Source organism: Trifolium pratense, linkage group LG6 (assembly GCF_020283565.1).
Source record: "Trifolium pratense cultivar HEN17-A07 linkage group LG6, ARS_RC_1.1, whole genome shotgun sequence".
NCBI classification, from domain to species: domain Eukaryota; kingdom Viridiplantae; phylum Streptophyta; class Magnoliopsida; order Fabales; family Fabaceae; genus Trifolium; species Trifolium pratense.
The window spans coordinates 34,370,731-34,394,680 of record NC_060064.1 but is presented as its reverse complement, the minus strand read 5'-3'; the positions used below and the strand labels follow the sequence as shown (position 1 = coordinate 34,394,680).

The window sequence follows — 23,950 nt, the reverse complement described above, 5'->3', positions numbered from 1 at the left end:
ACATACTTTAGTCAATATTTTATTTGTATCATACTAAAATTAATTCCTTGAAAATGGAAATTCATTGATTTGAGAATAAGGCAACAGGGGACCACAAAAAGACAATTATGAACCACCACCTAATATGCCAAGTCCGTTTTGGGCCAGCTAAGTAACTAGTCAGAGTATCATATAAACAGTGTCAATAAGCTCAAAATAGAAGATATTTCATACACTCTTTGTTCCCACTATTTCTCTTGATTACCAATTTATATAATCCATCAACATATTTTAATTTACAATAACCCCTTTTTCTTATTTATTTGATTCCAAATACTACACAAGAGAAAAGAAAAATGACCAAGATCTTTGTGCTTCTTCTATGTCTAATTGTTGTAGCTTTTGGATTTGTGAATGGTTCTGTTGATGAGAAAGAAAAGATTGGGATATTTGAGTTGAAGAAAGGTAAAATTTCTTTGAAAGTGACCAATTGGGGTGCATCAATTGTTTCTCTTGTTCTTCCTGATAAAAATGGTATGAACAAATTTTTATATTCAATATTCTTATTAAATGTTGCTTTGGTAATGCTATGTTTTTTAATTTGTGTTGTTTTTTATATGTGATTTGTGTTTAGGAAAATTGGGTGATGTTGTTCTTGGATATGATTCAATTAAGGAATACACTGTGAGTGATCTATGTCCTTTGTTCCAAAATATATTCATTAAACTTTGTTACCTTCTCCACTTTCTCTTCTTGTGCAAAAGATTAACTTATGTGGATATTTTATTGTTTCATCATTAGTATTACTACTTTGTTTAAAAAAAATAGTATTACTTAGATTGAACAAACATCTCATAGCTACTGGATTAATTATTTTACTAGTATAGGTGAGTTGGATCCAAGAAATTCATTGGACTAATAACCTTGACCAATATGTGTGTATATAAGTATATATTTGAGCCTGATTCAACATAGGACAAAGTTAATTAGATAAATGAGCAAATATTGAACAATATATAAGTGAGATGATAATATACATAGTGTATATTAAATTATTAATATTTTGAATGAATATATATTGGGTAACAAAGACTTTGTTGGCTAAAACTAGAATCTAGGAGTCTAGTTTGTAACTTGTGGACAAATTTCCTTCACATGTACCGACTACTCAAAGTCCTGCCCTACTAGACCCAACACTCATGAAATATCCGCCTAATATTGGAAAGTTTTTTTAAAGATAAAATTTATTGAAAATTATTTGTGTTTTTTGGTTTACGATGAGTTGGGTTCATAACTTATAAGGTACTACCTAAACCTCTCACCACTAAACTAGACTTAGCGGCTTGAAAATTATTTGTGTTTGCTACATTGCAAGACTTGTTTGATTTTATTATACATATTTTAGAAATTTTATATTGGATGATATGCATATTTATTCACTAAAATCCATATGTTCATTATTAGATATGTAAGATACTTATCTTAAATATTATATAATTTACTTACTTAGTCGATATGAAACTAATCATGTGTGGTCACACGCTTAAACCAAATCTATTGTATTTTTTAATTTTTGCTTTGATAGTTACATTTTGTGTGTGTGTATATATATATATATATATATATATATATATATATATATATATATATATATATATATATATATGTATGTATTGTTTGATTAGGATTGGGGTCGATATTAAGTTCTGTTTTGAAAAGTAATAGCTATATTTTGCGTATTCTAATCTTCATTAGCCACTATAATTCATTCCACTTTGACTTATCATTCGTCATGTTTGGTTGGCTACATAGAAAATTCTAATTTTTTCCATTATTCTTTCTTTATAACCAAAACTAAATTAAAAGATTAAAAAAAGCTACTCCAACCAATTGCATCAATATATTTGCAATTGTGCCAATCCTCCTACTCTAAACTTAACTATTATAAAACCAAACTCAGGACAAAATCTTAGGTAAGGCATGCATTCACTATATTTACACACCTTTGTAAAATAATTTTATATCTTAACAAATGATTAATATTTTTGCATTAAAAGAAAAATGATTAATATTTTTCATCATTTAAAATTTAATAGAGTTTTAAAAATATCAATTAATTTTCTGGATTTAAAAAAGTATATTAATTTATCAGACTTTAGGTATCTTGGGTATCTGAGTGTAGGTTATAACTGGGTAACATACCCTGCAGAAAGGACTAGTGCGATCCCCGGGAATATTGGGGTAGCAATTATATCCATGGTGTAATAATTAGTTGCATCATTCATTATATGCATGCTTCACATAATTGGTATACTATAGTGGAAAATGGAAAACAAACTTGCCTAAAAAACAAAAAGAATGAAAGAAAATGGAAAAGAAACTTGCCTGAAAAACAAAAAGAAAAAAAGAAAATGGGAAACAAACTTTTGCTTTTAGCTAGCTCATAAAAAAGATTTATCATAGAAATATTTGGTGTTGGCGATACGTGTCTTCATAACACATATTATCGATAAAAAATAAGGGACTATATATGACAACTTTAGTTGTATAGTATGTTTGATTTTAAAACAGTTTCTGAGATCGAACGAACTAGGAATTAATGAATTGGACAAAAACTAAAATTCTTATCCTTCATTAAATCACGTGAAATTTTTTTGTTCTTTGGACAAATTATCTAAATAACAAAATAATTATTTGTCCAAAAAATATAGTACAAGACAAAATTTATTTAATACCTTAAATTTTATCTTATATTGTTCTGTTTTATATTTTATTTTTTTTGGTCAAATAGTTTAGTGATTAAAAATTACACCCCTAAGGTGGATAAATAAAATGGCCGGGATTCAAACATCGCCCCATACATATATAATGCAATGTCCATACCAACTAAGCTAAACTTACAAGACTATATTGTTCTATCTAATATGCAAAAATCACGGCGACCTACCGTGATTGAAAAAAATCTACCATACTAAATATGCTCTCAATTAAGTTTATTTGGATGATAACATTTCCTATTTCTTATAATTAATTCAAATTTTCAAAAATAATTTTGTAAAATATGAAAAAATTCTTTCAACAATAAATGTGCTCATTTTATATGCAGAATGATTCAACATACTTTGGAGCTACAGTTGGACGAGTTGCTAACAGAATTGGTGGAGCTGAGTTTACTTTAAATGGAAAGCATTACAAATTAGTTGCTAATGAAGGAAATAATACACTTCATGGTATATTTAAACTTTAATTATACAATATAGTTATATATACACATTCCATTTACCACAACCCATATCATGTAATAGTCTTTTGTTGTGCAACTAATTAATTAGGTGGATCAAGAGGGTTCAGTGATGTTGTGTGGAAGGTTAAAAGGTATCAAAGAGAAGGTCCAAGTCCCATTGTTACCTTCACTTACCATAGTTTTGATGGTGAAGAAGGTAAATGTTATTCTTTTATTTTATTTTTGGTACAAATGTTATGCTTCTTCTTTACTACAAAGTTAATTTACAAATGAAAATTTCTTGAGGAAAAAAAAATGAAAACCGTAATATTGTCACCAATATTAGAGAGAAATTTTATGTTACATTTCAGTTAAAAAAATTGATTTTACATAGAACTCTTTTAAAAAATTTTTAATTTTATATTATATTTCAAGCTGTCAATATGGGCCTCTTTTTTGTCAAACAATGTGGGCCTCTTTGAAGCAAACAAACTCTATACTTTAAGTCATAAAAGAAAAGAAAAATTATCTTCGCACCCCTCATGTTTCTATTTCACCCCCTTCACACAAAAAATTTTGAAAAATATTTTCCGAAATAGTTTTCTAGTGTAAATTTTACTGAAATTTACACTATAAAAAAATTCGAAAAACGTTTTCCGGATTTTTTCGTGCGAAAAAAGAAATGTGAGGGGTGGAAAGAGAATTTTTCAAAAGAAAAAATAGACCCTTTATTTTCCATTCATTAGCATACAAATTTAATAATATAATATTCAAATATATTATTATAAGTTAAAAAAGACCTCAAATCAATATTTGTTTTAAGCCTCAATATGTGTTGAACCCACCATGTACAAGACATCGTACATGACATTACACACCATACATAATGTAAGAAAATTGAAGCGAATTAAATATAAACTACCTATGTCGATATCAGACATCATATTAGAAACTGTACACTTTCGATTTAAAGTTTTGGTACTCAATTACATCTATTAAAATTTGTATATATATATGTTCAATTTGTGTTTTAGGATTTCCTGGTGATCTCCTAGCAACAGTGAGCTACATTCTAACTGGAAAAAACCAATTGGTCATAATTATGAAAGCAAAAGCTCTAAACAAGCCTACACCTGTGAATTTGGCAAACCATGCTTATTGGAACCTTGGAGGCCAAAATAGTGGCAACATTCTAAATGAAGTGATTCAAATCTTTGGTTCTAAAATCACAATTGTTGATAGCAAATTAATTCCTACAGGAAAATTTGCTTCTATAAAAGGAACTGCTTATGATTTTCTCAAACCACAAATTATTGGAAGCAGGATTAACCAATTAGCTAAAACTAAGGGTTATGACATCAATTATGTGTTGGATGGTGAAAAAGGAAAAAGGATTAAGCTAGCAGCAAAAGTGCATGATAAGAAATCAGGTAGAAGTTTGGAACTTTACACAAATGCCCCTGGTCTGCAGTTTTATACTGGCAACTATATTAAGGATGTGAAGGGTAAAAGTGGATATGTTTATAAAGCTCATGCTGGATTATGTTTGGAGAGTCAAGCTTTTCCTGATTCAGTTAATCATCCTAATTTTCCTTCAACAATTGTGACTAAAGAAAAGCCTTATAAGCATTATATGCTTTTTAAGTTTTCAACCAAATCCCACTAGCTAACGCCTCATAATAAAGATGTGTTCAGTGTCTGACACGTAGTATTATTGGTTACATTCAAGCATTTATAATTTCGTCAATTATTATTGGTTTCTATGTGTATCCATGTTATTGTCATGAATCTGTTTAGTCTTTAGTAGTTTAATTAAAGAGAACTAATTAAGTATAGTGAGTTTAATTAGTATTACATATATATAGATTTCATCTAAAGTTGGGTTCATTTCGGTGAATAATTGAGACCCATGATTAGTCTCATAATTAGTGAAGCTTCAGAATTTTTCAAGTTGTTTCCCAAAATATATATCTTGGATTCTTGGTTATGATAGAGACTTTTGCTATTTGGGAATCTCTTTCTTTGATATTTTACATTGATATTTAATTATGTATGACTGAAGCAGAATTTCTTTCGGTTCATATATAAGTGAATTACTATTATGTTTTTGAAAAATTCCTTCTCTTTTATAGTAGAAAAATCGTTCTCATTTGCTTTTGGTGATTTTTCTTTGCCAGATTATTGTGATATTAATTTCGCTAAATATATACTACTAAAATGTACAATTCTTTATGTTATATCCTTTAATAATTTTTTGTACTAAATTGCTTCTTTAAGTCACAAATTTATTCTCAATACTTTTTTTTAATCTTTTTTCTATTTTTTTACGGATAATAATTATTTTTTAAATAAAATAGTTTTTAGTTTGACATATGTATGTATCTTAACAAACTACATCCTATCCAATTTCTAATATTTTATTTAGCATAAAAATCACTACAAACTACACATATAATTTTTCATTATATTCAATCAAATATTTTTCATTTTAATTATTTAATCTTAGCCCAAACTTTAAAATTATTTTACATTTTATTTTAGTTTTAAAACATGCGTGTCACTCTCATGTTAATTTTATTCTATCTTAATTTTTTCTATTTTTAAAATAATTTTTTATTTGGCAAAAATATCTCAACAAATTTAATTTTTAAATTCATTTGAATTAAAAAATATTTTATATTTTATTTTGTTTTTTTATACATAATCAATCTCATGTTCCATAATTTTCTAGCAATAATATATAAACAAACTTGTCCCCATGAGCTTAGCTCAGTTGGTAGGCACTAGGGACATCACACTTTATGTACAGAGCCAGGGTTCAAACCCCGGACATTCTACTTATTCACTTTTTAAGGTAAATTTTTTAACCATTAAACTACTTAACAAAAAAAAATCTGAACAAACTTCATCAAATTTCAGTCACTTATACAAACCACAAGAAAAAAAAATTGTTACAACTATTTTGTTTTGTTTTTTTTTTTTTCGTAAAGAGTTACAACTATTTTGAATGTCAAAGATTTATGAATTGAACTTTAAACCAATAAATGTAATGTTTGTATATCATTAATTTTATTTTTTTTGACAAAAGTTTGTATATCATTCTTTGTACGATATGAATACTCATTTCTCCTCTTTATAAAATCTTTGATAAGAATTTAATTTATATACACTGTCACTCTGTCAGTGTAAAGTTATTTTACACATGCATATAATAATATATTGACACATCATATAATGTGTTTTAAAATACATTATTGAAAATTCGTATAATAACTAAACTTTTTTGAAAATTACACTAACAGGGCACAATAACGAAACTTTTTTGAAAATTCGTATAAATGGTAGTCATCATCTACATGCTTTGATTGATAGATTGATAAAGATGATTTTTGTGCTCGCCTCATGTTGGTGTGAATATTGGCTTAGATGGGTATTTGGTTGATATCATGGTAACCACATATATTTTGATGATATCAACAAGTACAATTTTAAACCATGTAGAATTTATTCATTCGATTTTGATTACACAAAAGAATATTACATTAAACTCTCATTCTGGAAAAAAAAATTAGTCAAACAATAAACATAAATTTAGCTAGAATTTGATTCACGTGGAGAAATTTTTTATTTAAGTAACTCTCATTTATGTTCACAAAACTCAATATTCACTCTTACAAGTAACTGGACAAAAACCGGGTGAACTGTTTATTTGAAGTAGTATAAACTAGGTACAACTATAACGGACCATATATAATTTTCAACATTTTTTTTTGAGTAAATATAATTTTCAACATTATCTACAACTCTTTTGATACTTAATGAAGAGAATAATCTAAGAAACTGACTCTATTATTCATCTTTAATGGATCTAGTAATAATAGTATGAAATCATTGAATTTTAATTTTTGGCACAAGAAATCGTTGAATTTTTTTTTTGACGGCAAGATGTGTCGTTTCGTTTTTATATGATGTCTACAGAGTACAAACAAAGATGCGACATGTACATACATACTCTATGCTAAGGTCAGATTTCGTTATTTAATTTTCGGTGATTATATGGTTAGCCAGCAATATATATTTTCGGTGGTGATAGTTGAACCAATCACTTACATCTACAATTGAATAGACCATAGCATGTTTCAATATGAATTCAACCAATTATTAACTAAAGATCATTACAGCTGAAGTGACAACACATATATGGAAAGTGTATGTGAAAAGCAATAGTTTATTTTGACTAATTTTGCTTATAAATTAATAAGTATAAGTATTTGTCTCGCAACTTCAAGGATTTTTTAAAATTATTATTGAAATGATACTATTTCATATTAATGAGGTATGTTTGAATTGTCTTAAGGTGTTCTTAGATACTTTGAGGAGCACGTAACTTATTGTACCAAGTTTATATGATTCAAATACAGGTATGATCTGATTAGAAATGTTCATTTTGATATTTTTAGACATACGAGAATATTTGAGAAGAAATAGGCACTTGTTAATTTTTTGACTAACTCGTAAGAGGAGATATCAACACTTTTGTCGGCGGATGTTATGGTATATGGATTTAGGTAGGAGGAAAACATGCTTGTGTGAACTTGATTGGAATTTCTCCGTTTGTGGGATTGTAGACAGTAGATTTTACTGTTGGACAAACTGCCGTGAAAGTCGCTTCAAGCAAAGTGGCAAAATATGAGAAATTATATTGTGTTCTGAAAATCAACATCGAGAGAGATGTATAGCGAATAGAAAAGGAAAGCATCCAAATCCATTGTTGATGTGGCTCTTTGCTCAACATTGGAGAGAGATGTAACGAATAGAAAAGGAAAGCATGCAAATCCACTTATAATATAATATAATTAACCAAATAAAAGCCTAGGTGATTAGCTATGAAGCACGGATTCTGACACGGACACCGTGACACGACACGGATACCGTGACACCGTTAATGTGAAAAATATAGGACACCGACACCGCTACATATTTATAAAAGATATAAATTGAGAATCAAAATATATACATGTAAGTCTAAGTTGAAGAAATTATTTCTTAAAACAAGTTTTAAAACAAGATATAATAGTTTTTTTTACCTTTATTTATCCATCTACAATTGAAAAGGCTAAAAATATTGTAATTAAAATGTAATGTCTTCAATACCTCATTGATCAATAATATTGTTTCGACACATCTTTAACTCTTGTAGATATGTCTGATATGTGTCTAAAGATATAAGCAAAGAAAAAACAATTTGCTTTGGGACACTTGTCCGACACGTGTTGTATGCGTGTCTTACAGGTGTCGGACACCGATCAAAGGAGTGTCGAAGTAAAGGAAAAACTGAATTTTTTTTGACACCGATCTGAGCTATCCGACACGTGTCAGACACCATGACACGCTTAATCATAGAAATGTCCGTGCTTCATAGGCAGTTAGGTGCCCAAACTTTATGTTCGAACAAAAATAGATTTTTCCAAATTTTGATGCTTACAAAAATATTGTTTGATGTTTTATATATATAATGACTATAAATATTTTGCATTAGTAAAAAAAATTGTAATGAGCTCTTTGACAAAAAAATTATTTCAGTTAATGATATGCATGTTCCTAAATTTTTTGTGTATAGGTTAGTATATTTTTGAATTTTGACAATATTATATTTTTTGTAGTGATGTTTTTATACCATTTCCATTCGACATCTGAGCTTCCTAGCATTAGAGGATGTGGATCTTCTAAAATGATTTCAAAGGGTTATGCATAGTAATATTGAGTCTCCTAGGTCTATTTTATGTTTTTCGAAAGATTGATTTTGTCATCCAGAATGTTTTTTCGAAAGATTGATTTTGTCATCCAGAATGTTTAACGACGCAGCTTGTTGTTATGCCTACCTTTCATCCCTGTGTAATTATCTTGAATATATATATATATATATGGGGAGGGATCAAATTACACCGGTGTAACATTTGAGTAATGTTACACCGTTCAATAACGCTTTAACGAATACAAATTTTACAAAATCCACCGTTTGATTGAAAGTTTATATCATATAGATCATCTATGTTAGAATTTATAAAAATCTAAAATCGTTTGATATGTTATTGATATCGATCAAGATTAATGGTTTATGGTTTAAGCGTTATTTTTTTACACTGGTGGAATTTTCATATAAGAAAAAAAATATTATTTTTTTAGACATGCAAAAAATGATATTATTAATATGAGTATAAGGGGCACTCACATACAATGGGAGTCCGAGCCCAGCATCATAATAAAATAAACTATTCATATTCTATAAAGGATTGCAGAGTATCGTCAAATTATGTGCTCGAAAATGTGTAGCACATAAGTACCGTTTTAAGCTTCTTGGGCCAAATATATATAAGTGATGAATTTTTTTTTTGAACAAGTAAAAATTAAATATATTAAAATATCTATAGAGTAATTACCAGCACAAAAGCGATGAATCTTGATCTAGTCTGTAGATCATGAACGACAATTAAAAACTAGCTAGCTATGTAATTAAATTGCCTCTAAAGGTTATATGTTGCTCAGACAAAAAAAAAATATTACACTATTGCTTGAACGTGAACCGTAGGTAATCCTTATTATATTATATTGGAAGCGACCCTTGTTTTTCAAAACAAATATATACACACTTTTTACATTATAAGATGATTGCCATATGTAATACGACATCTTTTAAAAACCATTTAAAAATATTGGTTTTCGCAATTAATATTAATTATTTTGGAAGTACATGACAATTTTTCTGTAAAAATATTATTTAAAAAGTACCCGTTCATCTAACTTGGTTACATCCTCGACCTCAAAATTATTTCACAGCTACCTAATTAAAAAAAATTTACAATTCCATTTATAGTTGATCTGCCACTTTTGCGCGTTGTTCTTGTCAACTTAATATCAAAACATAAAACCAGCTATTCAATATTTATTTAATTAATAAAAAAAAATATTTATTTTTTAAAGTAACTAAATTACATTACACCATAGTTGTTGCATTTATTGCTAACAAAGTATCTATCATTATCATTTGTGGTTTCGTCCACACTATTGCTTTTCCAAATTTTCTTCATTTCATTTACCTATATATAAGCCATATATAATATTCAATTTCATTCTCCTTCAACTATCATATCATAAAGTTTGCTATATTTTTATTTTTTTCCTTTTGCACTATGGAACATGAGTACGAGGAGCAACTACAAGAACCAGTTAGTCCTATTGGACAATACTTCAATAGCTCATCACTATGCTTATATATTATTGCAGTTTTGGAATTTGAAGTTGCCATTGATGATTTGCAAGTTTTTGCTCTTCTTAAAGATATTTTCCTTCCCATTAGTCCTCGCTTCTCCTCCATCATGGTTATCTCTCTAATTTCCATTTAACTATTATTTTCCTTTTGCACTTCTATTTTGTTTTCTAATTTACCATAATTAGGATCTTTGAACTTCAGTACCTATCCTAGGTATCCCCTGTGCGGCTTAGGTCCTTTGAGTCTTGTGGAATTTGGAATGTCCGACCTCATATTATTTTATATTCGATGTGATACTCTTAACACATCCCCTCACACACAACACTATAAAATCGAACAATACTGGTAGAACCATAACCTTGACTATGGGGTTAAACTTTTGAGTTCTTTAGCTTTTTGGGCGAGTGGTGTAACAATAAATAAATTTAGTTTGAACCCCATCAAAATGTCAAGCCTCACTAATCTAACATTGAATCTAAGTGATCTATGGATCGTGATTCAATTGTTTAAAATCTTTTGAATCTAACCACAATTGAACCGCTTAAATAAGTGAATGACATTTATAATCACGGTTCAACAAGTTAACTATCTAGTTCAAATTTTCCAATATTTGATTTATCTTATTTTACTCGATATAGTAAATTATATAGGCTTAATTACAGTTTTGGTCCCCCTATTTTCACTATTTTGCAGAATTGGTACCCTATTTTAAAATTCGACAGTTTTGATCCTCCTAACACATATTTTGTCTAAAATATGGTGATACAACGTATTTTAAGTTAACCTTATGATAGGGGGGCCAAAATTGTCACATTTTAAAACAAGGGACCAAATCTGCAAAATGATGAAAATAGGGGACCAAAACTGCAATTAAGCCTAAATTATATGATTTATATGGTTTTATATATTAACTAGTCTTTGTTCAAATATGTGTATGAACAGGTACAAGATAAAAATGAGGAAAAAAGATGGAAGAAAGTTGATGTGAACTTAAAAGACCATGTGAAAACACCAATATTTCCAAAAGGAAAATCATTAGAATTTTATGACAAATATTTTCATGATTATTTGTCAACCATATCAATAGAGCAATTACCACAAGGAAAACCATTATGGGAAATACACATAATAAATTACCCTACAAAAAATTCATTAGGCACAATAATATTCAAACTTCACCATGCACTTGGAGATGGTTACTCTCTAATGGGTGCACTTCTTTCTTGTCTACAACGTGCTGATGATCCATCTCTTCCTTTGTCATTTCCAACTCTTAAACCATCAAAATTAGAACCTTCTAATAAAAGTATTTGGACAAAATTTTCTTGTACTATGTCCTCTATTTTTAATACTGCCTCTGATTTTGGATGGAGTGTATTGAAGAGTAGTATTATTGATGATGATAAAACTCCTATAAGATCGGGTGATGATGGAGCTGATTTTCAACCAATTTCTATATCAAGTATTGCATTCTCTATTGATCATATCAAAGACATCAAATCCAAGCTTGGAGTGGTATGAAAATATTTTTTGTTATTCAAAGTTTTCTTTTTCAATTTTTTAACCGACCATAAGAATGTTTTTTCTTCATTATTAGACAATCTAATTGTCACACTCACACGATACAAGTGTGGACATATGTAAGAAGCAATCAGACTTTCTTTTGGGGCGGGGAAATTACACTTATGTCCTTTAAGATATATCTAAACTATGGCACATAGACACTTTTTACATCGGACTTGTGGGATATCACAGTCTTGCGATTGCACGTAGTTAGCCACATCTAAATTGTTCAACCAAAATTTTGTAGTTCAGATTTAAAAGTTTTGTATTTTAGATCTAAAAAACAAAATCAACATTAAAATTTAGATCGTTCGATTTTGATCGAATGATATAATGTTGAATTTTCGTGCTGTCACGCTGCACATAAATCAACAACTCCTTCTTTTTGCTTTTAATTTGTTTTACAACGTTTGATCTACTAAAAAACAGGGGACTTGACAGAACAATTTTTGTTTTATCCTGTTTGATTTGAAACTGGTTATGAGACCGGAAAAATTAGGTAGCAAGGGACAAGACAAAAACAAGATTTTTTATCCCTCACTGAACCACGAGACAACTTTTTGTCCATAGTACAACTATAAAAAATACAAAAATACCCATTTTATTTTCGAATATAAAAATATCATCATCTTATATCTCTCTGATATAGTTTTGTTATGTCCTGTATTATCTTGTTCTGGCCAATCTTTGCTATTTTACTAATCAATTGGTGTTGCAAATTGGGTATATCATACAACCTTTGGCTCCTATCCGAAATAAGTGTTATCTCTTTACAATGTCTAGTTACCATCAAAATATTATATCAATTTTGTTAAATTACCGTTGTACCCTTTTGTTTCTATAAAATAAAATGGGTATTTTTGAATTTTTGTAGTTGTATTATGGATAAGAATTTATCATGTGGTTCGGTGGGAGATAAAAATTACCTATTTTATATAGTGGCATAACCAGTTTCTAAATCAAACAGGATATAATAAAAATTGTCAAATTAGCATATCAAATGCACCCTTACACTACAAACTATCCGATCTTAATGTAATAGTAAGCCAAAGGTTATGTCTTTACAATATCTAGTTACCATCAATATACTATATCAATTTTTGTTAAATTACCTTTTTACCCTTTTGTTTCTATAAAATAAAAAGGGTATTTTTAGATTTTTTGTAATTGTATTATGGACAAAAAATGATCATGTTGTTCAGTGAGAGATAAATTTTTTTGTTTTTGTCGTGTCTCTTACTACCTATTTTATATAATGTCATAATAATCAGTTTCTAAATCAAACAAGATACAATAAAAGTTGTCCAGTCTAATCATCTATTTTTTAGCAGATCAAATGCACCCAAACTACAAACTAACCGATTTTAATGTAATAGTGCAGATTTATTGTCCGTATTACTCTTTTTTTTTTTTTTTATACAGTACTCTTTAAAATTAGGTGACATCATCTTAATTATTATCAGCTTGTTTTACTTCACATCTAATTAATTGCAGACTATGAACGATGTGGTGACTGGAATTGTGTTCTATGGAACAAGACTATACATGCAAGAAATGGATTCAAAATCAAAGACATCAAACTCAACAGCATTGGTATTACTTAATACAAGAAACATTGAAGGTTACCAATCAATTGATGATATGCTCAATACTAAAAAATCAAAGGGTCTTTGGGGGAATAAAATTACATTCTTGCATGTACCAATACCAAAATTAAATGAAACCAAAATTTTAAACCCTCTAGATTTTATTCATGACACACATAATATAATCAATAGGAAAAAACAATCCTTAGCTGTGGCTCTTACAGGGACACTTTTGGAAATTGAAGGCAAATTCAGAGGTCAAGCGGTAAGATACATGCATTTTCTAAATTGTATTTCATATGACATATACTGTTACCTAAATTGTGATTATATATGAAATTCCCAATCAGATTAAACGGTCCAGTGCACCGAATATTTGTGGTGAAAACAAAAAAAATAATTGTTGTCATGCTATCACTTATGCTATAAGCTCAAAATAATTTGACTTTATCTAACAGAGCATGAATTTTAAAAACGGAGACCAGTTTTATTAGAGACTAAAAATAAGGAACCAAAAATTGTAATTTAGATGGTTTCTTAATTAAGCTGTTAAATTAGAATGTTCCAAGACAATTACAAAGATTGTTGAAGTTAGTTGTTGTTGTTGTTGTTGTTGTTGTTTTATGTAGGCAGTAGCTAAACATATTAGGAGAACAATAACAAAGTCAAGTGCAGTGGTTACAAATTTGGTTGGACCAGTTCAACAAATGTCTTTGGCTAACCATCCTGTAAAAGGCTTGTATTTCACATTGGCCGGTGGTCCTGAGGTAATCAATTATTTATTACTTTTACATTTTCATTTAATCATCCTATCCTATATGAGATATTTTTGTTATATATGTTAGCACAACAATCGGGGAGGGTCGAGCGATGAACATTCAATTTTGTGCGACTTTTTCTTTTGAGAAATACACATTTGTAGGAGACACACCACTTATCCACTTTAGCTCTGTTTGGTTCTAGGGAAAGAAAGTGAGTGGAAATAAAATTACTCAACACTCACAGACTCACTTTCTTTCCATAGAACCAAACGGACCATTAAGGTGATAGGTTAGTGGATTCTCCCACTTATATTTGCTCAAGTCACCACATTCATATCCAATGTGAGACTATTTTCACAAACTCACACTTGCTATATTCTCAACGATATAAACTTGGTGTTTTTGCCTTGTCATTAAAAAAAAAATGTGTCTAGCCCTAAATTAGTTAGACCAATCTTTGAGTCGAGTAGGACCATATGAATGACAAAACTTTCATTCAAAGTTGAATTGTTGGAGTATATAATAAAAATAATGAATAACAAAAAAAATAAAATACTAAAACACTTTTGAATGTTCCTCTTGTTGGTTAGTTTGATCTTCAAATGAGTTTTTTAGTTATTTAGTTTTATAGAACTGGATTGGGTGCAGTCAGCACCCTTGACTGCATGCTTTCAGTTGAATCAGGATCATTTGATTAAGATTGAACAATTTAGATTTAACATCAACATTTTATATGTGAATTGTATCTTTGAGTTTTTTTGTTAGTTAGTAATTTTAATATAGGTTTAATCGAAGTTTTGTCTCCCTATTTTACTCGTCTGCGAAATTGATCCCTCTATTTTAAAATCACTTATTTTGGCCATTCAATTAGATTTTTGTACTTTATTTTTGCGAAAAGTTTTATGCACTTAAAAATAGTGATTTTAACATATTTTAAATAATGTGGCCTTTTAAATATTTAAAGACTATAGTAAGATTGTGTACCACACATTTTGTGAGCAAAATGACTGTTTGCAGAAATAGGAAAGGACATTAAGGGTCCGTTTGGTGCGCAGGATATGATAGTGATAGGATAGGATATAAAACAGGATAAGGATAGGATAGGATATCAGCAGGATAACAGTTATCCTCAGTTATCCTATCTTGTGTTTGGCGCACACAGGATAACAAACATGATAACTATTATATCATATTTTTAATACATACTTGCTCATAATAATATGATAAGATATATAAAATATTTAAATGACAAAATTACCCTTGTAAATCAATTGTTATTTTTTTAAAATTATTTTGTAATACTTTGAATTTTTTAAATAAAAAATATAAATAAGTAATCAAATAAATTTATATAGTTTTAAATAAACAAATATGAGAAAATAAAAAAGTTTAATTTTTTATATGAATCATGATCAAATAAATAACCCAATGATATATACATGTTAGATAAGCTAAATAAATATATGATATATCTCATACGTAAATAATAAAAATACCATTGCAAAATAATTATATTTAATTTCTTATAAAATTTAAATTAATATCCATATTTTACGATTTTTTAATAATTAGTTTACTTTAAAATATTGTAATTTTAGTATAATTTTGATTTTTTTAGATTATGTAATATACTATCAAATTATTTTATTATTTATATTTTATTAATTTTCATTTTTTTTATTTTAAAATATATTTTATAGAATAAATCAGTAAAAAAAAAAATTATCCTATCCTGCTGGTAACCCAGCTCAAATTCAGGATAAGAATTTTAACTAGAGAGACAGGATAGGATAAGCTACAGGATTAACTTATCATATCCTGCTGTGTCACCAAACACTGGACTGAAACAGGATATGATACAATTATCCTATCCTGTCTCTTATCCTGTGCACCAAACGGGTCCTAAGGGTTTTCATTAATTTTATTTTAAGCAAGCAAGTATTTTGTTAAACAGTAATTATTAAGAATTAGTTGTTAGAATTGTTAATGGACAGTTTGAATCATTTTAACTGCAACGATCAGATTGTATGTAACAATGAGTTCCAACTCCTAAGCAAATAAAGGAAGAAAGAAGAGAATTAAGAGGAAGAGTAGAAACTTGTTTTATCATTCAGCATTCCGATAATGTTATCAAGTACAAAATATATAGAGTAAAATGCAACAAACTGTATTCGCGAGCTTAACTCAGTTGGTAGATATATTGCATTATATATATATGTAGAGGTCGGGGTTCGAACCCCGGACATCCCATAACAGTGGTAGTCTCAAACATCATCAGTTACGTAAGTAGTGGACAACATTTTTCCTCAAATTTCTCATTTTATAACATTCGCTACTTAAGTAGCGGATGAATAAAAATAGAGAGCGCGAGAAACTCGTACGACAGAAAAAAAAAAAAAAAAACTCTATTTATAGGTAGTCTTTCATACAAACAGATTTTTTGTATTCACGTTTTTGTTCAAGTGGGCCTTCTAGTGTGAAGCCCCATTATCAATATTGGGCCTTTCTTTGTCTGGTGTTGTGTCATCACTAATTGGGGGGTGTATCATTGAACTTACTTGATATCTCTCCAACCTTGATATTCTTACAACAACACTTATTATCTCAACCTTTGTTTAATTTTATGTTTGCAGAGTCTTGTCATTTCAATAATGAGCTACATGGGAGAGCTAAGAGTTTCCCTCAAAACAGAGAAAGATTTCATTGACGAGAAGAGGTTCAAGTCTTGCATGCAAAGTGCATTTGAGATTATATACAAAACAGTCATGGAAGTTGTTTCTCATGACACAAATTGAACATTAATGTTCCTCACCAAATTAAACCAAAATGTTTAAAGTTGTGTATTTCATTTATATCATTGGAATTTGTTTTTACTATTTAATTTCTTAAAATTATTATCTATATTGTGTAAAAAAAAAGTATTATCTATATAACATTAGTAAGGATTTATCAATGGTTTATTGTTTGATTCTTTAGTTAGGTGTATTCTTATGTATGCTTCAAAATTTATTAGCAAAGCTTAATCATCTTTTATAATTTGTCCATTTTGTTGTGTGTATCTTTTACAATATGGGACTTAACCGCTAATACTTGAAACCCAACATTCTTCCCCCAAGTGTGAGTTCCCACATCCTATAGTTGATCAAATACCAGGATCGACTACTATAAATTATGATAATTTAAAAGTATTACACAATTTTTTCCTCATAATTTATGTCTTTGATTTTAATTTTATACTAATTTTTGCTCTCATATATACTCAAGTTGTAGAGCTAGTTTACTCGTTATTAAAATCAAATGTACAATATTTTTATACTGGTTCACTATATATATCTGATCGTGTTGACCAGAATGATGCGACTTCGCCGGCGTTTGCGGTGGTTGAGAGCGTTTGAGACCCCTGTTGGAGCGGAGGGGGGTTGTGTACCTGCAGGCACTCCGACGCTCAAGTCAGTATGTGTGTAAGGTTTTCTTAGCTATAAAAATGCGTACCTTGCAAATGAAGTGGAGATGCATATATATAGCCCCCAGCGCTGGGCTAAGGCCCTTGATGGCATTAATGGTCATCAAGTGGCTGCCGGAAAACGGCTTGGAGGCCTTGATGTGCAGTAAATGCTCATCATTCCGGTTTACGGCCGTTACAATACGCAAGGGTATTAGACCGTTGGAGTCTTGCTCGGATCGTGTATGTTCGACACCTTCTGATGCTCGAGCTTGATGCTCGGCCCAGAACAATATCTAAACTTAGAAAGACTTAAATCATTATAGTCTTGAGCTGGTATTTTTTTTACTGTTGCATGGAAACATACTTGAGAGCGTACTCCAAAATAGTCTTGTTTATGATTTAACTTCCATTCTGATTTATGTTTTAAACTGAAGTTAAATATTTTGAGAAAAAAAAAATTACTTAAAGTTTTAACTTTAATGTTTTAATTAATTTAATAAAAGAAAAGTTATAAATGTTCACTACAATTTAAACTCCCACTTCTTGTGTTTGCTTGTGCACTTTTAAAAGATACTACAATAAACTAACATTTTTTTTTGAACATCAGATGACTAACATACCATAACAAATGTCGTTTATATCGTTAGTTCTTTTTATTTTTATTTTTATATTTTTGTGGAGTGTACTTCTGGTATCTTTTTATTTTTTTGAACTTTCTTTTGTATCATTTTCATTTATTCATATTTATATATTATATATTTGCCATTCAAAAAAAAAAAAATAGCATAACAAATGTGGTAGATAAAATTCGGATCTTTGATCAATCAAGAGTATATATGGAAAAACACATTGTTGAGAGAGGACAACCTCTAAGCTTAATTATAAATTACTCTCTATACTATGCAACAAATATATCTGTTTCAAAAGAAGAAGAAAAAAACTAAAGTTGGCCGTTGACGAAGAAAAACTCGCAATTAATGGAAACTAATGCACAAAACTTTAAAAATATTGACTAAGCCAAGAGATGATTTAGAAGATACATGCATAACTAGACGTAAACAATGGGGAAAAGACCTAACATAGCAATAAGATTCATGAATACTACTTGTTAAGTAAAATTAAAAAATTTGCAATGAAATTATCAATTTTTAAACTTTAAAAAAGTAATTAAATGTACACTTTCCATAAGAATAATACTACTATATTAGTCTTTATTATTATTATTATTATTATTTTGGTCAAGTATTATTTAAAATAATTATTAAAGCTTGACATAAAAATATTAAATTAATTTTTTTAATTTAGATTAACGAGATATTTTATATTTATATAGGACCGAAAGTAATAGGTGCGGAGCTTAATACTAGTCCACTCATGTCTCCTTCAGTGGATGGAAAAATAATTTTCATGCCTTCTTCAAAGCTTGCATTTTATAGGAATATTACTTTCAATATTTCATGTCCACTCATGCATGCTAGACTTATCTTATATATGCAGTGACTTGTACGTAGCGTGCTAAACATTCCAACGTTATAAAGGTTTTTCATGCATCATAAAACATTATATGCAATTCCTTATTAGATCTCAAAAAGAAAATGAACTTTACAAAATATTTAGTTTTGAATTTGTATGGTCCAAAAATGTGGATAGTCTTTCTTCTTATTTGGGGATTGATTATTGGGACTGAATCTTCTACATTGACATCTCAACCTGAAATGGAAGCAAATGCTATTTACAATAGTGGATGGTGGAACACTTCTCATGGATACTACAACATCTCGAATCGGTGTAATTGGGGTCAGATATCTTGCAACAAGGCTGGAAGCATCATACAAATCAACATAGACCGTTTTTATTCAGGTTGGGGAATAAGTTTTGGAACACTCAACTTGTCTACTTTCCACAATTTAGAAACCCTTGTTATCACGAATGCTAGACTACAAGGGACTATCCCAAAAGAAATCGGTCTTCTCTCCAAACTCACTTTTCTTGATCTGTCTAAAAATTCCCTTGTAGGTGAGATACCTCCTTCACTAGGAAACCTTACACAATTAAAGCACTTAGATATATCTTACAACCTATTTAATGGGAGTTTTCCTATTACTATCACAGGAATTGGACTAATAATTCATCTTGATTTGTCTAGTAATTCTTTTAAAGGTGAGGTACCTCATTTAATAAAAAATCTTAGACAATTAGAGTACCTAGACATATCTTACAATTACATTGATGGTTCTATTCCTTTTGATGAGTTGGGGTTTCTGAAAAATCTCACTAAATTAAGTCTATCCAACAATAGGCTCAAAGGTGAGATACCTTCTTCACTAGGAAATCTCAAAAAATTAGAGGACCTAGACATCTCCTTCAACAAAATTGAAGGTTCTATTCCTCTTGAGTTGGGATTCTTGAGAAAACTCACTACATTAGATCTATCATTCAATAGACTCAACGGAAACTTGCCTATTTCCATTACAAATCTCACACAATTAAAATTCATTTATATCTCTCACAATTATCTCAGAGGTTCCCTCCCATCTAACTTGGGTCAATTAAGCAACTTGCAAATCCTGTATTTAAATAACAACTCCTTCAGTGGGACCTTTCCTATTTCTTTGAATAATCTCACACAATTAAAATACCTTAACACAATTGACCTCAGTCACAATAACATTAGTGGTGAAATTCCTTCTACGCTAGGAGGCTTTCGACATCTTCTTTTAAACAATAATAATCTCACTGGAACAATTCCCCAATCTATTTGTAATATCACTGATGTTGACATTTCCTATAATTATTTGAGGGGTCCCATTCCATTTTGTGTTAAGCCTTATGCAGTAATAGGGAACAAGGATGTATGCACTAACTCTTATTACAATCGAATCTACTTTCATTTTCATGCTTGCTCGCCTGGTAATAAAGTAAATCACCATGTTGCCATTTTTCTTCCTATCCTTATTGTTCTAATCCTAGCCTTCTCAAGTCTCGTGTGCTTTAAACTTTGTAATAATTCTATCAAGAAAAACAATGGAAACACAATGACAACAAAGAATGGAGATGTTTTTTGTATATGGAATTATGATGGCAAAATAGCACATGATGACATCATTAGAGCAACAGAAGACTTTGACATGAGATATTGCATTGGTACAGGAGCATATGGAAGTGTTTACAAGGCGCAATTACCGTGCGGAAAAGTTGTTGCCTTAAAAAAACTTCACGGTTATGAAGCAGAAGTGCCAGCTTTTGATGAAAGTTTTAGAAATGAAGTGAAAATATTATCAGAAATAAGGCACCGACATATTGTGAAGCTTTATGGATTCTGCTTGCACAAAAGAATCATGTTTTTGATCTACCAATACATGGAGAAAGGAAGCTTGTTCTCTGTCTTGTATGATGACGTAGAGGCCGTGGAATTCAATTGGAGAAAAAGGGTTAACATTGTTAAAGGAGTAGCATCTGCTCTTTCATATCTTCATCATGATTGCACGACTCCAATAGTGCATCGAGATGTATCTAGTGGAAATATCTTGCTAAACTCCGAGTGGCAGCCTAGTGTGTCTGACTTTGGCACAGCTCGACTCCTTCAACATGATTCATCCAATCGAACAATAGTTGCTGGAACAATCGGATATATAGCTCCTGGTAATTTATTTACTGCTCTTAGTTTTGTCTTTCTTTTCAGCTTTTCCTACGTAGGATGCACAACATTCATATTCTTAAACTTTTTCTTTTCCATATCAGTTGTTGGCTTTGTTCCTATACATACACTTTTTAGAAAGAAAAAAAGTCCTATTTGTTAGTTTCCTTTTAAGTTACTGTTTGTTTGGTTAAATAATTACTACTTTGGTTTTTGAATTCTGGAGCTGGCTACAATAAATTGTTCCTAAATATATACTTTTTAGAGATTAATACATATGTGCATATAGTGATTTTCAAATATTTGTCTTTGCATATTTTAACTTGCTTATTGTGAATTGGTGATGCAGAGCTTGCATATACCATGGTTGTGAGCGAAAAGTGTGATGTATATAGTTTTGGAGTAGTAGCACTAGAAACTTTAATGGGAAGACACCCTCAGGAACTATTGTCGTCACTTCAATTAGCATCAACTCAAAACATGAAATTATGTGAAGTATTAGACCAACGTCTCCCATTTCCAAATAATGCGATGGTGTTACTTGACATAATTCGTGTAGCTGTAATAGCATTTGCATGCTTAAATTTCAATCCTAGCTCTCGACCAACGATGAAACGTGTGTCACAGAGCTTTGCCACTGAGCTTACACCATTAACCATTCCTTTGAGTGAAATTTCAATGCAGCAACTAATGAGTCAAGAATTCAAAGCATTATTTCATATTCTCAACCATTGAAAGGAAAACTTTGGTCTGTTTCTTGCCTGCAGTGCAGCAGTGCTACTGTCAAATGTCTGGTTCTTCGGTAAAACGGTTCCTCAGTTCAAATTGGCTTTGGTTTTTAGGTATTGTTTAGTTGTGTTTTGAGTGACTTGTGGTTTTGACAGGTTGTGTTTTGTTGTATTGTGTAATAAGATTCTTATTGGCAACTCCTCTGTGCTTAACATATAGAGGGAAATTTAGAAAAGTTACCAAATATTTTTATTATATTTTGGAGATTCTGAAAAAACATTGAGCCACTTGTTAAATTTAATTGATATTCTTATCATCAATTATAGCATAATTTGAAACAAAAAATTGCTCTCAGGAAAATAAAACAAGGTAGAAAAATCATTATTTACCGATGAGTTATGTTCATAGTGTAACAAGTTCTTCACTTTAGTTTTGAACTTATTGTTTAATTCATTTTTTTTTATATTAATATAATGATATAGTGATTTCAACATTGATCATTTTAACTATATTTAATTGATTTTTAGAAAAAATCAACTCATTTAAAATTAATTTTTCACCGTAAAACTAAACACGGTGAAATCTGAATTATGTTCTTGCTTTTCTCTTTAATTTTTCAATTGAAACGCTATTATATGATGTGTTCCAAAAAAAAAAACTAATGTATTTTTTTTTTATGATGAAGAGGGCAAAAGCCCACAAAACTAATGTATTCTAATTGGTGGTTTTATAGTCTAAATTTCTTTGGAATAGGCTAGTAGGTGTGATTCAAAGTAATAACTGACCTCAAATTAGATTAGACGGTCTAGTAGGTCGAATACTGGTGGTGAAAACAAAAAAGCTTAAATATAGTTTTGGTCTCAAGTTTTTCAATTACATGATTTTGGCCCCCTAATTTCGAATGCTTGAATTTAGCCCTCACTTTTACCCCATTTGCATTTCATGGTAAAAGTGAGGGGTTAAATTCAAGCATTTGAAACTAGGGGTGGCAAAATCAAACAATTAGGAAATGTGAGGGTCAAATTAAAGCTGCATTTAAGCCAAACAAGAAAAACTTAAAAATGGAAGCATAGTTTGGTGTTTACCACTTCGTGTGAACAATAGTGGGAGTGGGACATTTTTAAATTACTCGGAACTTTGATGGAAATTTGATGGAAAATGAATGGAAAAATATGTCTCATACATGATTTCCCCTTTAGAATGTTAACTCTAATTAAGTAAAACATTCACCCCGCCATGAATGTTGCTTTAAATTTTTCCATGTTCACACTAAACTTTTCGATGTAAATCAAATAAGTCAAAAAAGAGAGTGCCTAGTCACACACCATTATAAACGTTTTTCATGTACTCCTATGTTAGAAAATTGTATATAATTAATTAAATATATCTCACAAAGTTTTGTTACTGAGTTTACAACATTAAGTATTTCTTTGAGTGAAATTTCAGTGCAAGAACTGATGAGTTAAGAATTCAAATCATTGTTTCATATTGTCAACACTTGAATTCAATAATGACATTGTCTAATTTTATTTTATTTTTGCACAAGTTGTTGTTCACAAATGTTAAAATAGTTTGTTGCTCTGCTTTTTGGCTTGGCTTAAATGCTATGTTGCTCTGTTTTGTATACAATTACTAGTATAACTTACCCGTGCAAATGCACGGGTTAATGTTCAATGAAAAATATAAATATTTTTTGACACATGAAAAATATGGATTATTAAATTTTCAATATTTTGTGGTTTTTTTAATTATTTGTA

General features: G+C 29.7%; 3 protein-coding genes across 4 annotated transcripts; all 3 read left to right on the top strand.

Annotated features, from left to right (window-relative positions):
* The first annotated feature begins 141 nt into the window (after positions 1 to 141).
* On the top strand, positions 142 to 20,045 carry LOC123890599 (galactose mutarotase-like). 2 transcript variants are annotated; one of them, XM_045940241.1, is made up of 7 exons: positions 156 to 513; positions 614 to 663; positions 3,086 to 3,209; positions 3,312 to 3,419; positions 4,237 to 4,910; positions 11,665 to 11,667; positions 20,036 to 20,045. In XM_045940241.1, exons 1-5 carry the CDS (start codon positions 336 to 338, stop codon positions 4,866 to 4,868), a joined length of 1,092 nt encoding a protein of 363 aa, XP_045796197.1. In that variant the 5' UTR covers positions 156 to 335; the 3' UTR covers positions 4,869 to 4,910; positions 11,665 to 11,667; positions 20,036 to 20,045. The 2 variants fall into 2 exon arrangements, with proteins under 2 accessions (XP_045796196.1, XP_045796197.1); XM_045940240.1 differs by lacking the exons at positions 11,665 to 11,667; positions 20,036 to 20,045 and having other exon boundaries at positions 142 to 513; positions 4,237 to 5,037.
* LOC123890598 (wax ester synthase/diacylglycerol acyltransferase 11-like) lies at positions 10,327 to 17,335 on the top strand. Its single transcript, XM_045940239.1, has 5 exons — positions 10,327 to 10,581; positions 11,415 to 11,987; positions 13,530 to 13,886; positions 14,251 to 14,388; positions 17,016 to 17,335. Exons 1-5 carry the CDS (start codon positions 10,393 to 10,395, stop codon positions 17,175 to 17,177), a joined length of 1,419 nt encoding a protein of 472 aa, XP_045796195.1. The 5' UTR covers positions 10,327 to 10,392; the 3' UTR covers positions 17,178 to 17,335.
* On the top strand, positions 19,240 to 22,509 carry LOC123890597 (probable leucine-rich repeat receptor-like protein kinase At1g35710). Its single transcript, XM_045940238.1, has 2 exons — positions 19,240 to 21,469; positions 21,814 to 22,509. The coding sequence occupies exons 1-2, from the start codon at positions 19,423 to 19,425 to the stop codon at positions 22,197 to 22,199; spliced, it is 2,433 nt and encodes an 810-aa protein (XP_045796194.1). The 5' UTR covers positions 19,240 to 19,422; the 3' UTR covers positions 22,200 to 22,509.
* Positions 22,510 to 23,950: the final 1,441 nt, after the last annotated feature.

Bases quoted from the DNA above. Each gene is read 5' to 3' on its own strand.
- LOC123890599 (XM_045940241.1), top strand. From the start codon at position 336: ATGACCAAGATCTTTGTGCTTCTTCTATGTCTAATTGTTGTAGCTTTT. The intron at 514-613 runs GTATGAACAAAT...ATTTGTGTTTAG, and splicing joins TGTTCTTCCTGATAAAAATG to GAAAATTGGGTGATGTTGTT. The intron at 3,210-3,311 runs GTATATTTAAAC...CTAATTAATTAG, and splicing joins AGGAAATAATACACTTCATG to GTGGATCAAGAGGGTTCAGT.
- LOC123890598 (XM_045940239.1), top strand. From the start codon at position 10,393: ATGGAACATGAGTACGAGGAGCAACTACAAGAACCAGTTAGTCCTATT. The intron at 11,988-13,529 runs GTATGAAAATAT...AATTAATTGCAG, and splicing joins TCAAATCCAAGCTTGGAGTG to ACTATGAACGATGTGGTGAC. The intron at 14,389-17,015 runs GTAATCAATTAT...TTATGTTTGCAG, and splicing joins CATTGGCCGGTGGTCCTGAG to AGTCTTGTCATTTCAATAAT.
- LOC123890597 (XM_045940238.1), top strand. From the start codon at position 19,423: ATGAACTTTACAAAATATTTAGTTTTGAATTTGTATGGTCCAAAAATG. The intron at 21,470-21,813 runs GTAATTTATTTA...TTGGTGATGCAG, and splicing joins AATCGGATATATAGCTCCTG to AGCTTGCATATACCATGGTT.